Source organism: Triturus cristatus, chromosome 1_2, assembly GCF_964204655.1.
Source record: "Triturus cristatus chromosome 1_2, aTriCri1.1, whole genome shotgun sequence".
NCBI classification, from domain to species: Eukaryota; Metazoa; Chordata; class Amphibia; order Caudata; family Salamandridae; genus Triturus; species Triturus cristatus.
In genome coordinates, this window is record NC_140580.1 from 535795345 (window position 1) to 535818015 (window position 22671).

Genomic DNA, 22671 nt, shown 5'->3' on the forward strand with positions numbered 1-22671 from the left:
CCTCCTGCTACTGGTCCTCTTCTTTCACTTCCAGATTCTTCTGTGCCTTGATGCTTTGGTCCTCCTCCTAGTCCTGTTCCAATCCTCCTTCTCTGGGTTATTTTGCTTCTCCGGACCCTCATCAGTGCTAGTTCTGGCCATCTTGGAACTGGTTTCCAGAATCTGGGGGTCCTGGATGTAGTCCTTCCTGAACCTGGTCTTCCTGGCCATGCTCCTGGCTTATTGTTGTATTAGCCCTTCCTGGGCCTCCTACTCCTGGATCTACTGATCCTCATTCTGATCCTGCTGGTCTTTTGGGTCCTTATCCACCTACCCCCTCTCTATTGTCCTGGTTCTCCATGGCATGGCACTTCTAGTTTTCCTGGTTTGGGCCATCCTGCCCGGGTCCTTGTGGTCCACCAGGTACTGCCTCCACTGGTCCTGGTCCTATTGGGCACGGTCTGGTGATTTCAGGTCCTTGCCTGGTCTCATTGATCCTTGTGGCTCTGGTTGTTCTGCCTCCCCTGACCCTCACCAGCCTGGTCCTAATACCCCAGTTCCTAGTCCTCCTGCTTCATTTGGAACTTCAGGTACTAGTCCCTTGGTTCTGACCTCTCTGGTCTTCCTGCTTATTGTGATCCTTCACGTCCACCTAATCCTCCCCAATCTGGTCCTTGCCTTAATGGCCCTAGTCCTGACCTCACTTGTTCTCTGTGTCCTCCTCCAAAATGTCATGAAACTCTTGGCCCCGGTCCTCGTGCTGGGTGTCATCTTGGACTAATATGTCAACTTTATACTGATCCTCCTTGTTTAGGTAATCTGTACCACCCAGCTTGGTCATCATGGCTCCTGCCATCCTGGCCTTCCTTGTCCTGGTACTCCTTTTCCTCCTCATCCTGGTCATGCTTGTCCTGGTGTGCAAGGTACTGATTATCTTGGCCTCTGTGTGTTGAGTTTCTTTTCCCCTTCCACTGGTTCTCATTGCCACGGTCCTCTTAGTTTTTGGGCTCTGGTTGCCTTTTTACATCTCCTTTCTATTCTTCAGGTCATGTTCTCCTAGTCGTCCTCACTCTGTCTTATTTCCCTTCCTATTTCTGATCCTCAGAGTCTGTGTTCTCTTCCTGCTTTAGTGCCCACCAAACTTGATTATTTTGTTTCTGGTCTTCCTTGTTTGGGTTGTTGTATGCCTAATCTTCTTGGTTCTGGTCCTTCTGGCCATCCTGGTCCTTTCAGGCGCCCCCTTCTCCTAGTTCATTCTTTTTGTTCCTGACCCGCGTCCATTTAGTATGGTGCTTCTGATCCTTCTCGCCCTTCTCATCTGATTCCCAGTACATCCGTTCCTGGTGCTGCTGGTTGCCTTGGTCTACCTGGCCTCTTGTGTCCTGGCACTCTTAGGCCTTGTTCTGTTAACTCTTGTCATCCTGCTTTGGATCATCCTTGTCCTCGGGCCCTGTGCTTTGTCCTCGTAGTCCTTCTGGCACTCCACCCAATGGTCTGGGCATGGCCATCCTGTTCCTAACCTTGTGGTATGGACCTCCAGGCTGTGATCATCCTGTTTCTGATCCTCCTGTTTCTTCTCACCCTGGTTCTCCTGGTCCTGATAGTCAATGCCCTCATTCTGTTTCCTCTGGTCTTCCTAATCCTCTTAGTCCTTTGTTTCCTGGTCCTCTTAGAACCGTTCCTTCTTACACTGTCTGCCTGTGTCCCTAGTCTCAGCTGCCTGGCACTCCTGACCAAGGTCATGCTATTCTTGTCCTTCTCGATTTCTCTGCCCATTGATTGTCCCAGATCATGTTATTCCTGTTCCTTATAGTTTGGGTTCTCTTGGAGCTGACCCACCTGCTATCTTGAACTTGGTCTCCTCAGTCCTGGTCCTTCTTGTCCTATTGTGCTTGTTATTGTAAACTTTGCCTTTTGGCCATCATGGCCCTTGCTTGTTCCCTCAGTCTAGGAACACCTGGCCCTGTCCCTTTGTTGTCCTCTTGGCCCTAGTCACCTTGTACTTGTTCTCCTTACTGTCAACCTCCTAACCCTGGTACCACAGGTCCTGTTGCTTTTTGCTCTTGTGCCCTGGCACTCCTATTATTTGTCCTCCTGGTGTGGGTTGTCCTTGTTCTCCTCAATCTGTTCCTTATCCATTTAGTCCTACTGGTACAACAGCCATTGATCCAGGCCCTCTTGCCAGGTTTTCCTTGTTCGGGTATTCCTGAACCTGGTCATTTTAATTCTGCCCACCACTGTCCGCTCCAGTTGGTCTTCCAGATGCTGGTTGGCCTTCTTATCTCAGATCATCCTTACCCTGGTCCTGCTACTTGTAATGATTTCTCTGCCCCACGTGGCAATCCAAGACCTGGTTCCCTAGGTCCTGATCTTCATGACCCTCTTAGCCCTGTTTCTAGTCTTCCTGGTCATGATCCTTTTAGTTTACCTGGTCCTCTTGCTCTGGTCTTCTGGGTGCTCTTGGTTTTGCCCCCTCCCCTGTCTACCTAATCCCTGTTCTGCCTATCCTAGTATCCTGGACATATTGGCCATTGCCCTTCAGGTCCTGATCTTCTTAGTCCTCTACAATCTGGTCTTGATGCTTTTGGCCCTCGTCTTGCTGCCCCTTACCCACATGACTCTGCAATAACCTGCCCTTCACAGATCATCTTAGCCTTTCCTAGTTCTGCTGTTCCTTGACCTCCGGTTCATGCTAGTCTGAGAACTTCCTTTAATACCTGGTCTTGGTTTGACTGGCCCTCATTCTCATGTTCTCCTGCCCCTAGTTGTTTAGATCCTGGGTCTCCTGCTTGACAGGTTCCCAGTCCTGGACCTTTTCATTCTCCTCACCCTAATTCTTGTTACATCAGTCCTCCTGGTCCGGCTACCTTGCTTTATCTAGGCCCCTCGTTTGCCTGTTCCTAATTCTTCAGATCCTGGGCAACTTGGTCCTTGTAGTCGTGGTCTCAGTTCTGATACTCCTATATCTGGCCCTCATGTATTGGATCTTCTGATGCATGATATGCTTCCAAATGGAAGAGCAGTATGAAAACTGTGGTTTGCTCATTGCTAGGTCTAGCTTTGAATGCTACAGGTCAGAGTAGAGAGGCATTTTATGAGCTCTCTCTGCACATACAATTAGTGCACGTGCATGTCCAAATATAAAAAATGGTCCAAACTCTACAGTTCTTTTAGCATTGGTGATGGCTGTCACGAAGAAGGACGTATTGGGCATATCGGGTCTGTTGACATGTATGATTATGTAGCTCTGGCAACCAATGCACCATAGCTTGCCACTCGGAAACCTCAACCAGCTCTGCCAATGCACCAAAATACAGGCCGGCAGTGTGCTATTCCAGTACTTGTACCACCAACACAGATCAATTAAAGCACCCCATATATTCTGGAGAATTTTGGGAATTGTCTATGTGTCGATTTTGATAAGACAAGTTGTGTACATGTGAGAAAAGAGGCTAATTTATTTAATTTTCTTATGAATCGCGCCAATTCAATACATTTTGTAATTAAAATGCAGCACACGTGCTATTAAAACATACTGCATTTAAACTGGAAATATGTCAAGAATGCGCAAACCCGTCTTCCCAACTATCGTCGGTTTAGAGAACTAGGTGCACCGCCCACCCCCACTATATCGTCCTTGACCAGGTACCAGCAGAATTTGAGAGAAAATCCTTCTTAATCTGCATTCAAATTCAAGTAATTATATCTCCATCTTTTTCTAACTTCCAAATCCAATGGTCCATTGATTTTTCGTTCAGAGCTGGACACTAACTAGAGTTAGTATAAAAATGTGCGAAATGTGGATCTCTTAGCTTAGTTTGTGACAGTTTGTCACATAAAGGGGCATTTTCAATGCATCGAACCTAGAATTGTCGTCAAGTAGTCATTCTGGCTTTTGGCCTCTGGGTGGCGCCAAAACATTCTTTACAGACATTCGCATGCCGTAAGTAACTAGTACCTTTCAACCATAGTGGAGGTATGTAAAATATTCTCAGCATCTCCTGGCTAATAATAATGCAGCATACATGCAAATGTGAAATACAAAGCGTGCACAACTCAAAGTTCTCCCTTACAATATAGTGACAGGTCTCGGATTTCTTCACTTCTCAAGCCAACACACCTTTCCTGCTGTGCACATCCAGCCGCATGGATTTTAATTTGAGAAATAATTCATGGCTTGCAGTTTCATCACAGCATTACATTATTAAGAATCAGACATTTCCTACTATGTATCATATGTCGGAAAACTATGAATATAGATTCATTGTATCTTTTTTATGCAATTTTTTTTAATAAAACAGTGATTACCAACTTGAGGTAGGCTCGGACCCCGTTCTGCTGGCACACAGGAAGAGTGAATGAATACGCTTGAAGTTAATTTGTTGAGGGTTGGTTTGTTCACAAAAGAATCTCTTTTTGTACAAGTTGTATAAGATAAACAGATATTGATGCAAAAGTTACATCTAATAAATAAAATCAGGCAAACTGGTCGTCGGATAGCAGCTTATCTACTAGTCTAAACCCCAAGGCAAACCGAGTGCCCCCCTGTGGTGCACAGTGGTCGAAGTGGGCGGGATCGGCAGGGCACGGCGAGCCCCTACTTTTTTAATTCTATACAGTCCGTTCCCCTACTTTTTTATTTTGAATATGCGTCCCTGGACCTCAGAAATATCCACGGCCTCAGAGAAGGCTCGGCATTAGTGGCTGTTCTGGGACGGGCGGGAGCAGGGAAGGAAAAGATCTCCGTCTCTTGCTTCCTGCCCAGACGAGACAAGGAAGGTGTCCGCTTCTGCTCTGCTGCTGGCAGCTGCCCCCCCCCCCCCCCCCTTCTTTCTTACTCCTATTCCCTCTCTGTCTGTCTAACTCCTCATCACTTACCGAAAACCGTGACTCAAGAAATGGTTCTCACCCTCTCTTTCTTCCTGTCGTTCATTTGTTCCCTGTGAAATGGATGCAAAAAAGAAAAACACTTTTGCTGGAAATGCCGGTTTTGACATTTTTCTATTCCAAAGTGCAGCCTCCGAAATAAACGGTTCAAAATATGAAAATAAATAACTAAAAGCAAGACAGAGTGTTCTTAAAGAGGCCAGATTGGTTTTATTCACACCCAAACACATTAGTGTCCCTTTACAGAGTATGCCAGTGAAGCGCTACTTTTGTTTATTTGTCTTTCTTTGAACAGCATTGTTTTTTCCCAGTGGGGAAGTGCACCATTCCTGGAGGTACTGCAATACCTGCTTGATGGGAGGATTGGAAAACAAAATGTGTACGGCGGCTTTGTGTTCACTAATTTGGGGGCATATTATCAAGATCAGTGTTAAAATTATGTCCGCTTTAGCGGCAGGAAACTGCCGCTAAAAGCGGCGATAATGGGGTTGATAATATGCCGCAGAGAATTCCCATAGAAGCCCATGTTCTGGTGTGTACTTGGGCTTCTATTGGAATTCTCTGCGGCATACTATCAAGCCCATTATCGCCGCTTTAGCAGCAGTTTCCTGCCGCTAAAGCGGCGATAATTTTAACGCCATGCTTGATAATATGCCCCCCTGGTCTTTTCAAACCATGCTGCTAACGTTTTGTAAGCATATGAGCAGTGGACATTGAAATGGGTCCTTTCTGGGCCCTGTAGTTACGTACTCAACTTTTCAGGCAAAAATACTCGTTGATTTCTGAATAATGACTGTAAAAGCGTTAAGTTCATCATGTTGTTCCTGCTTACATTTCACATGCTTTATTTAATCTTTAACCCGTTAGGTGCGCACGTCAGCCAACAGCCGGGCGAGCACTACCTGGCTAGTGCTGTGCACGTCCATTGGCTGATGCGGCCCCGCCCACTAATTAAAACTCCCGCACTGCAGCGGAATTTGCGCCACGGTTAACGGGTTAATACCCTATGAGTGTTTGCTTTTTCCAGGATGTTGTTACTTTTTCTTTTAGGCAGCATATTGCTCTTGCCTAGTGCATAAATTGAATTGAGTTGCATCCAGTTGTTTATAGCAGGTGAAATTGGATTGTAGTTGAAGGCAGTGTGAATTTCTCTCAGTGGGGCAGTATGGTGTTCAGTGAGGGAGCGGATGTAGCACTGTGGTCAGAGCTGCCAAATTTAGAACTGGGGGAACCAGGTTCAGCCTTCATGACCAGTCCCCCAGACCATTCTCCTGAGGGAGCACATTCCCATGCTAGACCTTAGAAGGCCCCGCAAAACCGGAGAAGCCCTGGTGTCCTAGCCCTAGCAGGTGGACCCGAGCAGTGGCAAATGTGGGTTCACCTTGAAGGCTTGCCCACCACAATCCGTACTGAAGTTCACCTCCAGTCTTGCAGGCAGGCCTACGAAGGAGCAGACCCTAGAGCAAAAGTGACTCTGACACTGAGGTCACAGGACCCTTGAGAAGAGCTGGCTCTAGGGTGGTGTGACTGGTGTGACCGCAACGGGCGCTGACTTAGAGTGGGGGCGTCGTATATTATGGTTTCAAAAGCACTTGCTGGCTCCTTCCTGGCCTCCAGCAATTTTCGGCAATAATAAAATTGTCATGATAACTCCGGTGATTAAACTTCTTCTTAGAGCGAGATCGGAGTTTTGTCTAGTGGAAGTTTTGACTCATGGAAAGATAGCACAGAGGGTTAATGTGCCTGCTGCAAAGAAAATGTACTATGCCCATCACAAAGTGCACATAATGTAAATAGGTCAGTGGGTTACTGCTTTTGTCAGTGAGATCCTTATGTTACTTGCAGTTTATAAGTTAAAATCCTAACAAAGAACATTGAGCTATTGACTGTCATCTAGGAGCTGCATACAAACTGCAATGTATAAACTAGAGCGCTATGGTTTTTTCCCTCAGCCTTCGTTTATCCTAAGGTTGCAAAAAGTGATCATTTGGATAGAAACCAATAATGATTATTAAAGAGACCCCCAATCATGGAATTAAGTTTTAAATTCTGAGTTTGTGTTTCTCCAGATCAATCACTATTAAACTATACTGCCTACAAGTATGGTTGTCCTGTGACTCCTACACCTTGTAGTCCTTTGTCTTAGGTAACATTTCCTATACAGTGATTTACACACGTAAAATTGATTGTCTCTGTGTATATTGCTGACGACAGAAACTCCATGGCTCGGAAACAAATGGCCTGTGCTTCCAGTTTTAAGCATATTTGGGACATTCTGTGATTAGAAACATATCCCACTTTGTGAATTTATTTTAATGTCAATAACTCATATTAATCGTTAAATAATCATGGGAATCCATTGCTTGAATTAAATAATATAATAAGCTGTAACTGGTCAGTGAAATACCTACTAAAGATTGGGATGTTTTGCTAATCCTGGCCACACCTCTAACTCCACCCACTGATCCAATCCTCAGGTTATTCCCGCCCCCCCCCCCGATTCTCCGCCCACAGTTCCCCTACTTTTTTCACCCCACTTCGACCACTAGTGGTGCATCGAGGAAGTCATGGGCCACCGTGCTGGCGAGCAAACAAGGCTCTGTCTGTTCGTTGGGTAGTAAAATACAGCCATGACAGGAGTTCAGTGGCCCCCTAACTCCTCTGGGCCCCGGTGCTGCTGCGCTACTGTTGGCTACACCCCTGCTGTGGCGGTGTTCAATGTGTACTAAATCAAGTGGCAATGCTACATATATTACCACATTTTAAGCACCCCCTTTTCCCTAATATTTACATGGAGATATATCACAGAGGACCTACATAATTTGAGAATATTTTTCATGGGTTTAGCACAAACTGTGAATGCGTGTGCTAACCTGTTACTTTAGTGCGATGGATTCTAGCAACCGGAAGTGTCACGAAAGTCTGAATGTTTGTGTTGCAGATTTTAGTGAAAAAACAACAATTGATGGACAGAATGCAGAACAATGTCATACATTCACCCCAGTACAGAGATCTGGGCCTAAATCCATCGTTTTTTTGCTCACCATGCCGTTCCAGTTTGAACCCAGCCATATGCAAATCAGTCTTGACCCTGTGCCTCATGGGAACAGTCCAGCCCGAACTGCCAAGCCAGGTCCTCCCTGGACTGGAAACAAGCAACTCGGTTTCGGGGTTTCACCCCTCTTCAGCCAGGATAGCTTGATTCCAGTGGCATGGAGAGCAAGGGACCCACGTCTGGGCATACCCTTCCCACTCAGGGTGACAAATGCAAAAACAACAATTGATGGACAGAATGCAGAACATTGTCATACATTCACCCCAGTACAGAGATCTGGGCCTAAATCCATCGTTTTTTTGCTCACCATGCTGTTCCAGTTTGAACCCAGCCATATGCAAATCAGTCTTGACCCTGTGCCTCATGGGAACAGTCCAGGCCGAACTGCCAAGCCAGGTCCTCCCTGGACTGGAAACAAGCATCCTAGGACTGGTTTCGGGGTTTCACCCCTCTTCAGCCAGGATAGCTTGATTCCAGTGGCATGGAGAGCAAGGGACCCACGTCTGGGCATACCCTTCCCCCTACTTTTTTCCCCCCACTTCGACCACTGGTGGTGCATCGAGGAAGTCATGGGCCACCGTGCTGGCGAGCAAACAAGGCACTGTCTGTTCGTTGGGTAGTAAAATACAGCCATGACAGGAGTTCAGTGGCCCCCTAACTCCTCTGGGCCCCGGTGCTGCTGCGCTACTGTTGGCTACACCCCTGCTGTGGCGGTGTTCAATGTGTACTAAATCAAGTGGCAATGCTACATATATTACCACATTTTAAGCACCCCCTTTTCCCTAATATTTACATGGAGATATATCACAGAGGACCTACATAATTTGAGAATATTTTTCATGGGTTTAGCACAAACTGTGAATGCATGTGCTAACCTGTTACTTTAGTGCGATGGATTCTAGCAACCGGAAGTGTCACGAAAGTCTGAATGTTTGTGTTGCAGATTTTAGTGAAAAAACTAAAATTGATGGACAGAATGCAGAACAATGTCATACATTCACCCCAGTACAGAGTTCTGGGCCTAAATCCATCGTTTTTTTGCTCACCATGCCGTTCCAGTTTGAACCCAGCCATATGCAAATCAGTCTTGACCCTGTGCCTCATGGGAACAGTCCAGCCCGAACTACCAAGCCAGGTCCTCCCTGGCCTGGATACAAGCATCCTAGGACCGGTTTCGGGGTTTCACCCCTCTTCAGCCAGGATGGCTTGACTCCAGTGGCATGGAGAGCAAGGGACCCACGTCTGGGCATACCCTTCCCACTCAGGGTGACAAATGCAAAAACAACAATTGATGGACAGAATGCAGAACAATGTCATACATTCACCCCAGTACAGAGATCTGGTCTGTGATGTTCAGGAACAGAACGTAGTTAGAAAAACAGTGAGCACATAAAAGTGCTGGGTGAGTTTAATTTAGCTTGAATACTGCATGCTGACTGGGGAGGTAAACCTCGTGCCTTACGGCTATTCTTTTCATTTATGACCTTGGGAGACGCAGGTGCGCTCCATGGCGTAACAGAAAATGGTGGGGCCACTCTGCAAAAGGTGACGAGGGGCCTGAGACTCCCAGATCTCCCCAAATATTAATATGCTTTAAACTGAAAAGGAGGGTGGGGGGCTGACCCTCTTCTGGGGTTGCAGGCCCCGTGTGCGCTGCTGGGGGCACCAACAGAAGTAAGCTGTGAGGAATGGGATGTACGAATCATTAAGGCGACATTTCAGCATGAACTCCCTGCAAGTGCAATGCGGGCCTGGTTCACTGGTGGGTCTGAGTTGAAAGAATTGTTCCCTGTTATAGGTCAGCTCACTCCTGAGATACTCTTGTCTTTCTCATTGTGAAACCAGAACAGCCTGTCCCACTCATAAAGATCTTCACTCCTGTCTACCATCGTGCCTGTAGTGTCCTGCTGGACACGTTCTAGTGTTCGGGAGTGTGATATTATACACTGTGCACCCATCACTGGCATCACTGGTCAGTTGACCCTGCTAATAAATAGAACCGGGCGCACGTTCCCTGGGCTAGTACCGTAGTCACTGTATCCATTTGCTTTATTCATGAGCATGTGGGCCTAGCGGCCCATACATTATAGTGGCGACGAGCGGGTTGACCCGCGTGTATGCTGGTTGCCGCTATGCGGTGCCTCCTGGGGGGGAAGTCTGACTAGAGCAACGCAGCGGCAACTACCAGTATGACAGTGTTGATGGCAGAACAGGGCAAGACCACGGCCACCAAGAGTGTGAGTCCAAGGGTCCACAGGCGAGAGATGCATCTGCAGCAGTTCCACAACGGACACCCGCCGTACTGAACAGCCTGAGGTGAGAGTGAAAGAACTGTTCACCCACAACAGTCCGATGCCCCTCTGCCGTCCACCTGTCAAGTAGCTCAATGAATCGGCGGACAGTGTTAAAATTTAAGGAGGGGTCCGCGCCAACAAGAAAACGTGCCCCACTCCTCCTCTTAAGGTACGGCAGTGCTCATGACTGTATATGCCCCCTACCTGCTGAGACACCTGCGAGTTGCCTCGGCCTGCCTCTATCTGTTCCGGTAGGGAGGGAGTGCCTTCCCAATGAGCCGCACGCCAGTGAGGTCAGCACAGAAGGAGCGGCACCATCCAGATTGTCTTCAGGCTTTAAGTAGCTGCACCCCGCTGGCAGGGTAGAAGGCCGCAGCTGCACCCGCTCTCAGTGCCACCCCACACACACACATGTCCTTGCAACATGGCCCGCAGCGTCGGAAGGCTGCTGTGGCCTCTTGAAGTGGCCGCAGCGCCACATGGGGATAAGTGGCAGCACTGCATCAAAAGGAGGGTCATAGGGGAGCAGCTCCATTTGAAAGAGAAATGATCAAAATAAAGTAAGCCACCCTGCTGTACCGACATTACCCCCAGCCCTGCTCTACACGCTGTTTCCACTGTAGAATGAGCAAAGGTGCTGCGGTGTCCTAAGGCAGTGGGCCGGTACCGAGTGTCCTTACCTTCCAATGAGGGGGCCCTCCCTCCTTTTATCCTGCCGCCTCAGCAATTATCAGCAGCCGTAGCTAGACCCATGAGAAGTGGAGTGCCCAAGACAGCACAGCAGGGGCCTCGCCACGAGGTTCCGAAACAGTCGGAGTGCAGGGGCCTGCCACAAGTGATGGTGGTGGCTGCGGTGCCACCTGGTGGCAGCCCAGTGCATGACCTTGCAATTGCATTTACAGCCTGCAGTGGAGAACGCCTGCCTGAAAAGCACTGCAAGTGCTCCGACGACACTGGTTTTGGAACTGGAAGGGCTCGCAGACTCAGAAGAGCTGCCCTGGCCTAAGTCACCTAGTAGCCATTTTCCCAAATCTCATGTCAGGCATCTGAAGCAGAGCAGGTGATGTAGAAACTGTCCCTGCAAAAGGCCAGCCCTGGGGGGAAAGTGTGCATGGCATGAGAGCCTCTGCTGCACTAGACAGAGCAAAGGAAGGCATGACCTGCAGCGCCCCTGTTTGAACTGCCCTGCTATAGGACAAGGGAAGAGACTGTTCAACCTCCTCCAGTGAGCCATAAGAAGCCCAAAACTGTCCCAGCCAAGATGGTGACACCAATGGCAGCTGAATCTAAGCAGCAACGTCTAAGGAAAAGGAGTGCCCAAGGAGAAAAGGAGTACAACAGCCTGAGCCACGATTGGCTAAAGAAGGCTCAAGGACATTTAGCCTGAGAGAAGAGGCCACAACAGCCAGAGACTGTAAACTCCAGCAGAGAGCGTTCAAGTAGCCCAAAGCTGCCCCAGCCAAGAAAGCTGCCAGGAGTCCAGCTGGAGCCAAGGACGGAAAGCATCAAGCAGCCAAGTCGACAAACGGCAATCCCCACGAAGGGCTTGAGAATGTGAGCTGTGGGCCCCCTTCCCCCCAGTGGCTTTCTAATGCCACTACAAGCAAAGAGATTGCATCACATGCCCTCAGTGGTGAACGGGCACCACCGCAAGCCAGGAGAACGGGCATGCAAAGCGTCAGCCAAGGGCGCTCATGAAGGAGATACGAAAGCACGAAGTCAGAGGTGCACAGAGGGCCACACCAGTAAGCCTGACAGCACGGACCGGAGCCTGGGAGAGAAAGACTTCTCTGCAGATAAGGAGCAATGCTGAACAGGAAGATGCTGCGCCAGCCGGATGTCCAATGCGCAGAATGGCCACAGCCGGCCCAGCACTGAAAATGTCACACGAAGTGACCGACCCTGCCAAGCATGCCTGAACAGAAGCAGGAGCATGCGCCACAAAGACGCAGGCTGGAGGTGCAAGCACTACGCCCTCAAGCGAAAAAGGTGGAAAAAGGTGACCTCCATCCAGGAAGAGGAGCACCACAAAGATCCCTGAGGAGGGGTGGAGCCTGCGAGACGTCCATGAGAAGGAGAAGCATATCCTACCAACAGGACTGACCTGAAATAGGGCCACAGCAAAGAAACAACACACTCCTAAGAACCGGATGCGACCAGCGAGATGTCCATGTGGTGCAAGCATGAGACTTGTGTCATGACACCAGATATGAATTAGAAACCTGATCAGAAATAGAGAAGAGAGAGGGAGGACGCCCCATCGTGAAGGGGGAGAACGCCCCATCGTGAAGGGGGAGAAGAGCGATAAGACCGAAGACTCATGCCACTACCATAGAGGGCATCCATCAACGCAAGCCAGCCATCGGGGTGCAGAGATGTCACTGGAGACAGCCTTGCAGGAGGACAACCTGTAAGCTGCCTGCAAGTGCGACCTGCCTCCAGGCCCCACACTTCACAGTTCGACCGTCCAGTCACTTGTCACCTGCTGCTTGTCATTGATGGTATCCCGGTTACCAAAAGACAACCACAAGTGGCCACGAAGTCCCTCCAGTCCTCCTCACTCCAAGATATTGCTGTAAGCAAGATATCCCCACCTGTAGCCCAAGTGTAAGGTGATCTTCTTCATTACCCAAGTGCATCATCAGAAACACCTAACGAGCATCGCACCATCAGAGTGAATCCAAACACCTGAAAACGTCTGGAGACCAACAAGACATTCCTGGCACAATGGGAGGCTGGCACCCAGAAACCTTCTGTGTGCCTCCCTGAACCTGAGGCCTGCCGAACAAAGCCCACTCGACCATTGGACCATCCACCCTAGGGGTTGCACAAGGCTTGGCCGTGGCCCTGTTGGGAGTTCTGCAGTAACCCCTTTGCGCAGCCTACGAGAGACCCCGCACAGCTTACACAGTCACGTGGCAATCCAGGGGCAAGGACCTCAAGGGAATTCTGGTGAGAGGGGAATCTCAACAAGAGAGATGTGTCTGCAGCAGTTCCACAACAGGCACCAGGAAGCAAGGAGGTCACGGACAGAGACTGGTTACCCAAAGACTATCTGATAAAGGCATGTGAACCTGAGTCCTGATGGCCAGAGCCAACAGACCCTGAGAGAAACACCCTTTTGCGGCTGCAAGAGTGACTTGGTTATGGTCCTCTTGGCTGCTCCTCAGCAACATTCATAAAACGCACAACTGCTCCTCGTCGAACCCCTACTTTCAAGCATGAGCAATAGCTGAACAGATCTTTCTCCATAAGCGCCACAAGAATCTGGAACTGCCTTCCGCCGAGCCTACATCTGACTACGTCATACCACCTTAAAAAAATACCCTTTGAATAACACCTGGCCTAAACTGATCTTTCCTCCTCATGCTCCCTCCCATCACATGCCAACCTCAACCTGCACGATCGATTGTTGAACCTTACATATCACCTTCTCTTCATTGCTATGTCCTGCTATAATTGTGTGAACTGCTCTACCTCTCTGAAGAGGGTAACGTGGTGTTTACTCCTCTTTTCCCTCTTTTAATGTACTTGTATATTTCTGTTTTATTACTAATATGTTCTGGCTTTGTTGTAAAGTGATCTAATGCCTAGGGCCATGTTCTTGCTATATAAAATCACAAAAAGAAATAAAAACAGCATACAGTGCAGTGCTTTTCTGCACATGCCCACAGGTGACCGGCCGGTCTGGGTGGACCAAATACGGGTCAATTCTAATGCAGCTGGTTTTGTGCCTCTTGTGCAAGTACAAGAGTGGCCAGATAGCAATGTTTATTCTCCCTGGGTCAGTCATGGCCCGGCTAAGCATGCAGTGACCAGCTGCATTCACACTGGCTTCAGCTACAGCAGCTGAGACTCGCGGCTTGAGTCTTTCTGTGCACGTAGCATCTGTCCAGTCCATAGGGTTCACTCAGGTTTGATTGCACCAATACCTGACAAAAGTCTCCTGGAATAAACCAATACCATCACCAACCGGATTGCTGATTAACTAACTGCAGCTGGTGCAGGAGAGGCTGGGCCGCCAATCTCTCTTGGCCCTAGTTCAATCTTACTTCCTGCACTATTGTTAGCTATGCCTCTGCATTAAAGTGATATCTCTTCTGATGACCACAAATGTTCCTTATGCATTGTATGTAAACACTGTATGGTGAGAATGTGGGCCCCGTGCCAACGTGAGGAATCCCTCAGTGGAGGATGGCAGACGTAGGCCCAGGAGTTCAACGTAGTGCTGGAAGTAAGGCAAAGGTGGGGACCAGTAGTGCTGGTGCCAAAAATGAAAAGACATTCAATGTTATGGTGGGAGAAGAGAGTGGGAAGAGCCGCAAATCATAGCCCTGGGACTCATGGAGTGGTGCAAGGTGGAGAGAAGCAGCAGTTGTCGCAAGGAAGAGCAATGATGAGGGAAAGAATTGAGTTGGCGTTTCATTTTCAAGTAATTTCAGAGTCTGGTCGGATTCAAGGGATATGTGTTTGGAGAAGAATTGCCAATTAGCGACACAGAGGTTAATGCGGGCAATGAATAGAGGGTAGCTAGGTTCAGGAAGAAACAGAAAGCAAAGAAAATAGTACGGGAAATAGCGCAGAGGGCAGTGGAAAGCATCAGAGCATTAGAAGGATAAGTATGATCCTGTAGGGGTGGGGTAGAAGGGGTTTACCACTTCACCTGGGGTGAAGCTGTCATATGAACATAGTGGCACCTTTATGGGGACACCTGCTGACAAGTACAAAATATGTAGCTTGCGGATATTTTGATATATTCATAGTACCACACAGAGAGGCGTAGTACACAGAGTTCAAACGCTGAAAAAAGGGAGCTCGCAAAGACTCTGAGTGTGCCCTTTAATATAGACCCATGTCCAGTGTATTCCCAATATAAACCCGCATTTGTTTGGGCAGTTGGGTAGAAATACCCAGCGAGTCACTAAGCTCTTTTCAAATGTCTAGAGATGACACAACTCACTCAAATAAGCTTTCGGTGTTGGCATAGTTGAGGTATGACAAAGAGTTCAATGGACGGAGGGGATTAGACCCATCAAAATCTTGTGGTGAGTTGGCTGCAGCTAATAATTCCAACCAAGCCCATTCCAGCAGTGCACAGAGCATGTGGACCCCACATATCATTGCTAAGCCACTCCGACTGGCAGGGGTTACGGTGAAAGTGGGGAAGCAGACAAAGAGCGCAGTGGTCGAAGCATGCTGGAACCTCAATAAAGGAGCATGTTTTGGATCACCATGAAAGTCCTGCTATGAGGGTTCCAAGGAAATCACATGGGTTTGAAGGTGTTTTATTTTAGTGGCAGAGGGCATGGGAGAAAGGCTCTAGGCAAGTAACAGTATATTTGGAGACAATGGAGCCATGGTTGAAAATAAAAACCGATAGAAAGAGGGGCAGAGTTTTGGGGTTGAGACAGATTGAGATTATCCAATGAAGGACCATGGCTAAGTGCTTGGGTTAAATATTTATGACCTGTAAACGACATCACAGACATGGTTCTTGCTAAACTGATAAAAGAAGTGCAAGCAGGAGGAATGATAGGGGTTTCTTTCAGGTGATTCTGCTTCCAGACCTTGCCATATCATCCTCAGGTGTAGTCTCAAAGAAGCTGAAAGAAGAATTCAGATTAGTTCACCACTTTTCATGGCCAAAAGGTGGGTAAATGAATCCCTGCATTGAACAGAGTGAGTGCTTGGTTTAAAAATCTAGCATTGACAAAGCCAATGCTGTAGTTCAGAATTATAGGATAGGGGACAAGATGGAAAAGGAGACACAAAGACAGTGTTCTGGTGATTAGCGGTTCATCTGCATGATTTTCACCATGTTAGGGATTCAACTTGGAGGGCAGCTATTTGTCAACAAATCTTTACAAGTGTCTGGTCTTTTGCATGTGCAGATTTTGAGAGGTTCTTTTAATTCTTGGAATGGGTGGCAAAGACATCCCCGGGTCTGAGCAGACATGCGCTACTTTAAGGTTTTCTCTTACTATCTAGGAAAGGTGGACTTGGAGACTGCAGTTATTTAATGAGGACATTGGAATGCGTGGCTACGGCACTGGAAGTGTCGCTGCCCCAGAGAAAACTGAAGGACTCGCTCTGACCTTCACATCTGTGGGTATTGAACTGGATTCAGTGGCTATGGTGTCACATTTGCTGGGTTAAAATGTGGAGTTGAGCGGGGTGTAAGTGACAAAAAAGTGCAAGCTGAAGATGCTGCAACACATTCTGGGTCAACTGAACTTCCAATGTGAAGTGGTTTCTCTGAGCAGGACTTTCTGCTGTAAGTGGACCTTCTTAAACCACATCATAGGATTAGGATTTTGGATGAGGCAAGACAGGCTGACGTGGCTCAGACTCCTAGACAGCTATGATATCTGATGATGTGGTTGCAGATAAACCCGATTACCTGCATGTTGGTCGTGCCAGGTGCTAGTTGGTTGCTGCCATATTTGAAAACTACACTGATGTGCAGAGCATGAGCTAGAAGAATGCAGGAAGCAAAAGCACATCATAGTGTTTTGGGAATTCTTTCTGATCATCCTGGCGATGAAACTGAGTAGTTTGAAATATGGAGAACAAAAAGGTGACTTTTGTACCTGACAATGGAACAGAAAGCTGGTTGCTAGTGACTGTCGGATTCTGCAGCTGCTACCGATATGTTTACAAGGAACCATTGTTTTGAGCTCTACACCTTCCGGGTCTTGTCAATGAGGCAGCCGGTGCCTCACTTTCAAGGGTTGGCACTAGCCACAGTCCAGATAACAGTACTGGAAGAGGTGCAGAGTCTAGGCTGGTGAATGCACCTGAGCTGGCAGAGGGCTCATTGCCACTTACCATCAGGCATTGGAAGAATTTGTCAGGAGGCGGCACAGTGCTGGTGCCGACAAAGCATTAAAGCAAATGGAGTGAACTTTGTGATGACAATCATTGACCGGAATTTGTCCCTTCTGACAATTTAGGACCTACTGTGAGGGATAATGTTCTATGGGAAGTGTTTCCGAGGGTAGGTACCATGTATTGGTGAATTTTAGAAGTATGTAGTGTACGGCTACGCCATGAAGAAGAGTCTGTTAGAAGGTTTGGCATTAGAGTATTAGTGGCTGCCGTTGGCTTTGGAAATGTAACTTCAATGTGGCAAAGCCAGTAGCAGCGAGTGATGGCCGTTGGCAACGGCCAGGAAGAGAGAGGTGGAGGAAAGTAAAGAGAGAGGCACTGACCTTTAACATTGCTCAAGGCTGGGGTGAAGCGAGAACTGAGTCTGGCTTGGGGGTGGGGGGTAAAGGAGTTTGCACTGAAAAAAGTGCAGCACCTGGTGTTCTACAGGCCATCTTGTTATGGAATGATAAAACCGGGTACTGTATAACCGCTGCATCATTTGTAATGTATTTGCTGGGCATAGCCCACTTTGTACCTTTGAAAATGAATACAATTTGTTGTTAACACAAATGTGCAGCACGAGGCAGAGAGCTAGACAGACAGAGAAAGGGAGAGTGAGGAAGACAGAACTGTGCAGAGAAAGAGAGGACATGAACTAGCATCTATCAGTAAATCTCAACTGCCACCCAAAAAAAGACAAGCATTAAAAATGCAATAGGTCTCGCCTTTCATTAAGTTGAAGCCATTTGCTTTGCTATACAATACCATTAGCAAAGCAAATGGCTTTAACTTAATCAAAGGCGAGACCTATTGCATTTTCAATGCTTGTTGAGTTAGAGTTATTGGCGTTGTGAATGGCAATGTCTACCAGCTCCTGGGGACATCTGCTATGAGTCTTAATAGGCACAAGGGTGTGTATTGCAAAAATGTGCGGGCTATGTCCAAAACTTCAAAAAACAGATTAGAAGCTGTCCAGTTCAGGTGTCAACGCAGCCTTAACTCCCACCCCATCCAATGGGTTTGAGTAAAATAATTAGAAAGTGTGAGTGTAGTAGTTAACAAGGTTTTACAGTGAAATAACCATGGACCTGGGGATATAAATTTGAAGAAAGGAACAAAGGTCCCTAATTTAACCAAATACTAACGGATATTTTTTAGAATATGTAATGTAAGAAATAAATCAGAGGGTGCATATGCCTAACTAGATACCCATAGGGCCGTAGCTGTCTTTCATCCTTCCGATTTGACGAACAAAAACACTGGTTATTAATAGTGTGTGTTGTGGTGTGGGGAAAGCTAAATTATCGTTTTAGTTTCCATTGGAGAGAAAATATTGTTGTGAGGCAGGACCTTTAGGAATGTTTCACAAAACACGTAAGCTCTAGGTTATTTACACACCCTGGAATCAGAGACAGAGAGGCCAACGCCACAGATGTAGAATGGGGGAGTAGGTCAGGGTGTCCCATGACAGAGTAAGGCATTGAAAGTTAGATTATGAGGAAGAACTGGAGCAGCTGCCTGGCCTCAGTAGGCTCTTTGTGATATCTGAAGCAAAAAAACAGCACAGTGACAATATTATTAACATACTGTTGCCTAACTACAGAGGTGCGAGGAAAAGGCTCTCTGTTGTATTGCACTGCCACAAACCATAAATTGAGAGAAAAAGAGAGAGAAACCCAGCAGAGGCAAGCGAGGGAAAAGACAACCGAGTAAGGAGAAATAGCACCGGAGAGGATGAGGAAATTACAGAGACACCAGAGACAGCACGTGATTACAAAGAATGTGACTGTGGTGCTGCAGAAAGACACAAGCGTAAAAGGAAAGATGACTTGCTGCTGAGAGCAGTGAACTAACAGAGAGCGCAATGGACAGAGACAAGAGAAGAAAGATAAAACTTCTGAAGTATGTGAAGAATCAGATTCTTTCCATTATTTCGTCCTTCACAGTGAACTGATTGCATAGCATGGCCTTTGATGCGGCTTCTTGTGGCCTAAACCCGCCCTTTAAAGAAGCAGGGCACCGAAAGCTACACACAGCTACATTCTCTATACCTGACCTCCGGTGTCCGTAGAGAGAGCTGCGCGGCGAATGGAGGAAGCCTTAACTGTGTGATTACAGTGGGCTGAGACCTCCCACCTACCCATTGCTGCGAGCTGTAACCCCCGCCTAAACACAGCAATTAAGTCATGTAGAAATAAGATCAGATGGGACGTGAACGGCTCTTTACAGGGCGGACAGAAGATGTACATGCGGGGACTGGCTTTGCTGGCTGCGGTTAAAAAAAAGTCTCCAGAGTATCACGCCGCCAGTAAACCATCCAGTCTCTGCGTGCACATCTTCTGTCTCTTCTGTCTCCCCGCGTGCACGCTGTGGAATCCGTATCGATTCCAAAAGGCCCTTGCCATGGCGAGAGCAACGCATGCGCTGCTCACGCCAGGCCGAGACCTAATGAAAAAACATAGTCCAGGCATTACCAGTAGAAGGATGCACTGAACCAATCAAAAACAAGAGCGAAACCTAATTTCTTAAAGGATGGGACAGATACAAGAACATGGAGGAAAGCCATCCAATCAGGAGAATGGAGCAGACCGAAAAATTACAATAAGTATATGTTAAAATATTGTGTATAATCCATTCTCTGACAGATAGCTAGACCTAAAGCTGTCTGTAAGGGGAATGGCAATCATATTGTACCAATGCTTTTGGAGCTAATTAGGAAATCTGGGCCTTCAAGAGGAGAGTGTACTAATTGCTGCTGGGTGGTGGAAAATATATGGCTTGAGGGACAGAGTGCACTTGTTTTTAGACACAATAGACACAATATGAATAAGAGATTTACTAGGAATGAAACCTTGACTGCTGGCACAATTGTTGTTGGGCTCAGTAAGGGTTGTGATTATCGTGGGAAATGGGACTACCGTGCATTATAGTTCAATGCAATTACATTTAACGGATCAGAAGAGTAGGACTGGTCACCTTTATTGAGTACAGTAGGTGTTAGCGAGAATAGGCTGCCTTTTATTTATTTTAAATATGAATCAAATATTATGGAGAAGCAATGTACTTGCGCTGTAGAATTTGTGTACTGGAAACAAGATGTCTCATGTGTTGGATTCCATAAAGGAAGATTGATTCTGACCCAACTTAGTGGATCTAGCAGACACCACCTCCTTTCTCACTTTTGTAACTTGTCTGTGTTGTTAATGCAGGAGGGGCTGTGACTGACTTTGATGGAGACGGCATGCTGGACCTCATCCTTTCTCATGGGGAGTCTATGGCTCAGCCACTCTCTGTCTTCAGAGGAAACCAGGTAAATTAACATTGATTGTCAATTCGCTTTTCTAACATTCTGCTTCGGCAAAGCATAGAGAGCGCGGCTTAATCCTTTGAATTTGAAGCATAGCCCGTGGCTCAAGCAGTCATTCATATGGTCACCTTCCATATTAACTCTTCAACCGAGAAATACCATATTTCTTTCATGGAGACATCATGCAAACGTAGTTTAGGCCATGTTTTCCAGTCGCACGCAACTAAGCCAGTATCCCCCATGTGTATCTCCATGTTATATCCTTACACACACACACACACACACGCACGCACACACACACACACACACACACACACACACATCTGCATTGTCTGTTCACCTTCTCACGCCCAGAAATGAGAGTCTTAGTTACATTTTTAATGATTTACTACATTTACCTGCAGTGTACCCATTGATCTCTGTTCACAGCCTTTGGCCAGGCAATGCTCCCAACCCAGTTCATCTGTGTGTAGTGGCGGTGGGTCACTGTTCCTGCCTGGCCTTGTACCCGGCTTAATTTGCTAGATGCCAAATTTCATGCAGATTTATCAAACAGCCCAAAAGTTATTATGGAATAAAGTTTCTGTTGCACCCTTTCCCTTTCAGTTGACACTTCTTTGACCTCCCTGTGGAATCTGTATCTTTCTTAATGGTTCTGCATGAAATTGAGAGAACCAAGAATAGGCTAAACATGCTAAGTCTTAACCAAATTCCATGCAGATCCCATAAAATATTTTTCATTTTGCGTCAAACCTATCAAGATCTGCCAATTCCCGCTTATCTGAACACCTAGGGTCCAGATATCTCTAACTTTTTACCAATGTTAACCACTTCATGCCCACCCTGAGCACCTTTTTAAATGGGAATTTATAGAAAATGGCTGAATAGAAAAAAGCACACTTTCTGAGTAAAGTTCTAACTTTTTGCGAAATTTGGTTTTATTCCAGTCAGCAGTTTTTTTCTGTATAGGAGAGCAAATTCTCTTATGGAAATTAAAATGGGAAATCACACTTTTGGGACCCCCCCCCCCCTTCCTTTCTCTTCTGCTCCCACTTAATGGATCAGAGCAAAGCTTAACATTAGGGAGCCAAAGTAGATGAATTTTTTTGAGGCAAAGTCTCATGCATTCGTCAGTCGACGCCAAAGTTATTAAAGAAACAAAATGTCTTTGCTATGGAAAGCCTGAGCTCATTATGACTACACTAACACCAGACCAGGAAAACAATGCTTTGCTCCCGCTGGGGGGACCCAAGAAAAAGACTGCTCCTGCCTGGCGAGGGAGCACAACAATCGTTGCTGGCTTCCTCATGGCACTATTGGCCAGGGGTTGCCTGTGGGGAGCTGGCCCAGTTGCGGGGGCCTCAACAATGAAACAAAAATGGTTGTCTTGGGTGGGACCAAACACAGATTAAATAAGTCGGGGGAATAAAAGAATAATAAATGAGTGGCTGGAGCCGCTCATTTATTGTTCACTTCTCCCGGCCAGGAGTGCCCCATTATGCCCTCCATGGGCACATTTTCATAACTGTTCCTGCTTTATACTGCCCCAGTCTGCCCAGAGGCACCACCAACATGTTACAAAAGTGTAGTGGAGAGCTGCATGGAATGCTGCAGCCCAGTAGAAATAATGTATTTATTAAATGTAACCCTGTGCTTCTGGGGTGTATGGAATGTGATCCCAGGAGAGGATTATGGTGTTTGTAAGTGTTCCCTTTGCTCTCGAGCTGAGGATTGCAGAGGTCTCTTGTGTTGGACTTATGGCTACATTATTTGGTCTGAGGAGTGCAAAAGAAAGACTCTGATAATGTTTACTGGTATTAACAAAGCCAGTAGGCTTGCCTTTTATATATTTATGTTGTGATCCCTTGACAAAGCCAGTAGGCCTGTTTTGTATAATAATGTGGTTACTCCTTGATAAAGTCAATAGTCTTGTCTTCACAAAATGATGGAGTGACTCCTTGAGGAAGCCGATAGGCTTGTCATCTATATTGATGTGGTCACCCATTGATTGAGAAAATTGTGTATTGAGGTCACCTCTGGATAAAACCAATAGGTCTGCCTTTTATATATTGATGTGTTGACCCCTTGAGAAAGTCAGTATACCTGCATTATTTAAAATGGCACCTCTCTATATTGTGATGAGAACTCTCATTCGCTGAGCATGTGTGAGGAGGTTTGTCTCCCCCATTTGGGTTGGGTGCAAGGCTTGTCTGGCACAGGTCAGTGTTGTTATAGTTAGGTATGGTAGTAAGATCATACTTTGTATTGAAAAAAACCTA

The 22671-nt window shown here is 46.9% G+C and overlaps 1 protein-coding gene across 2 annotated transcripts in view; it reads left to right on the plus strand.

Annotated features, from left to right (window-relative positions):
* CRTAC1 (cartilage acidic protein 1) overlaps positions 1-22671 on the plus strand; it is a 1509269-nt gene that overhangs the window by 1445314 nt on the left and 41284 nt on the right. For both annotated transcript variants that reach the window (XM_085606339.1, XM_085606342.1), the window contains exon 10: positions 20295-20395. In XM_085606339.1, coding sequence (XP_085462465.1) covers positions 20295-20395 — 101 coding nt within the window. The remainder of the gene's footprint in view (positions 1-20294; positions 20396-22671) is intronic.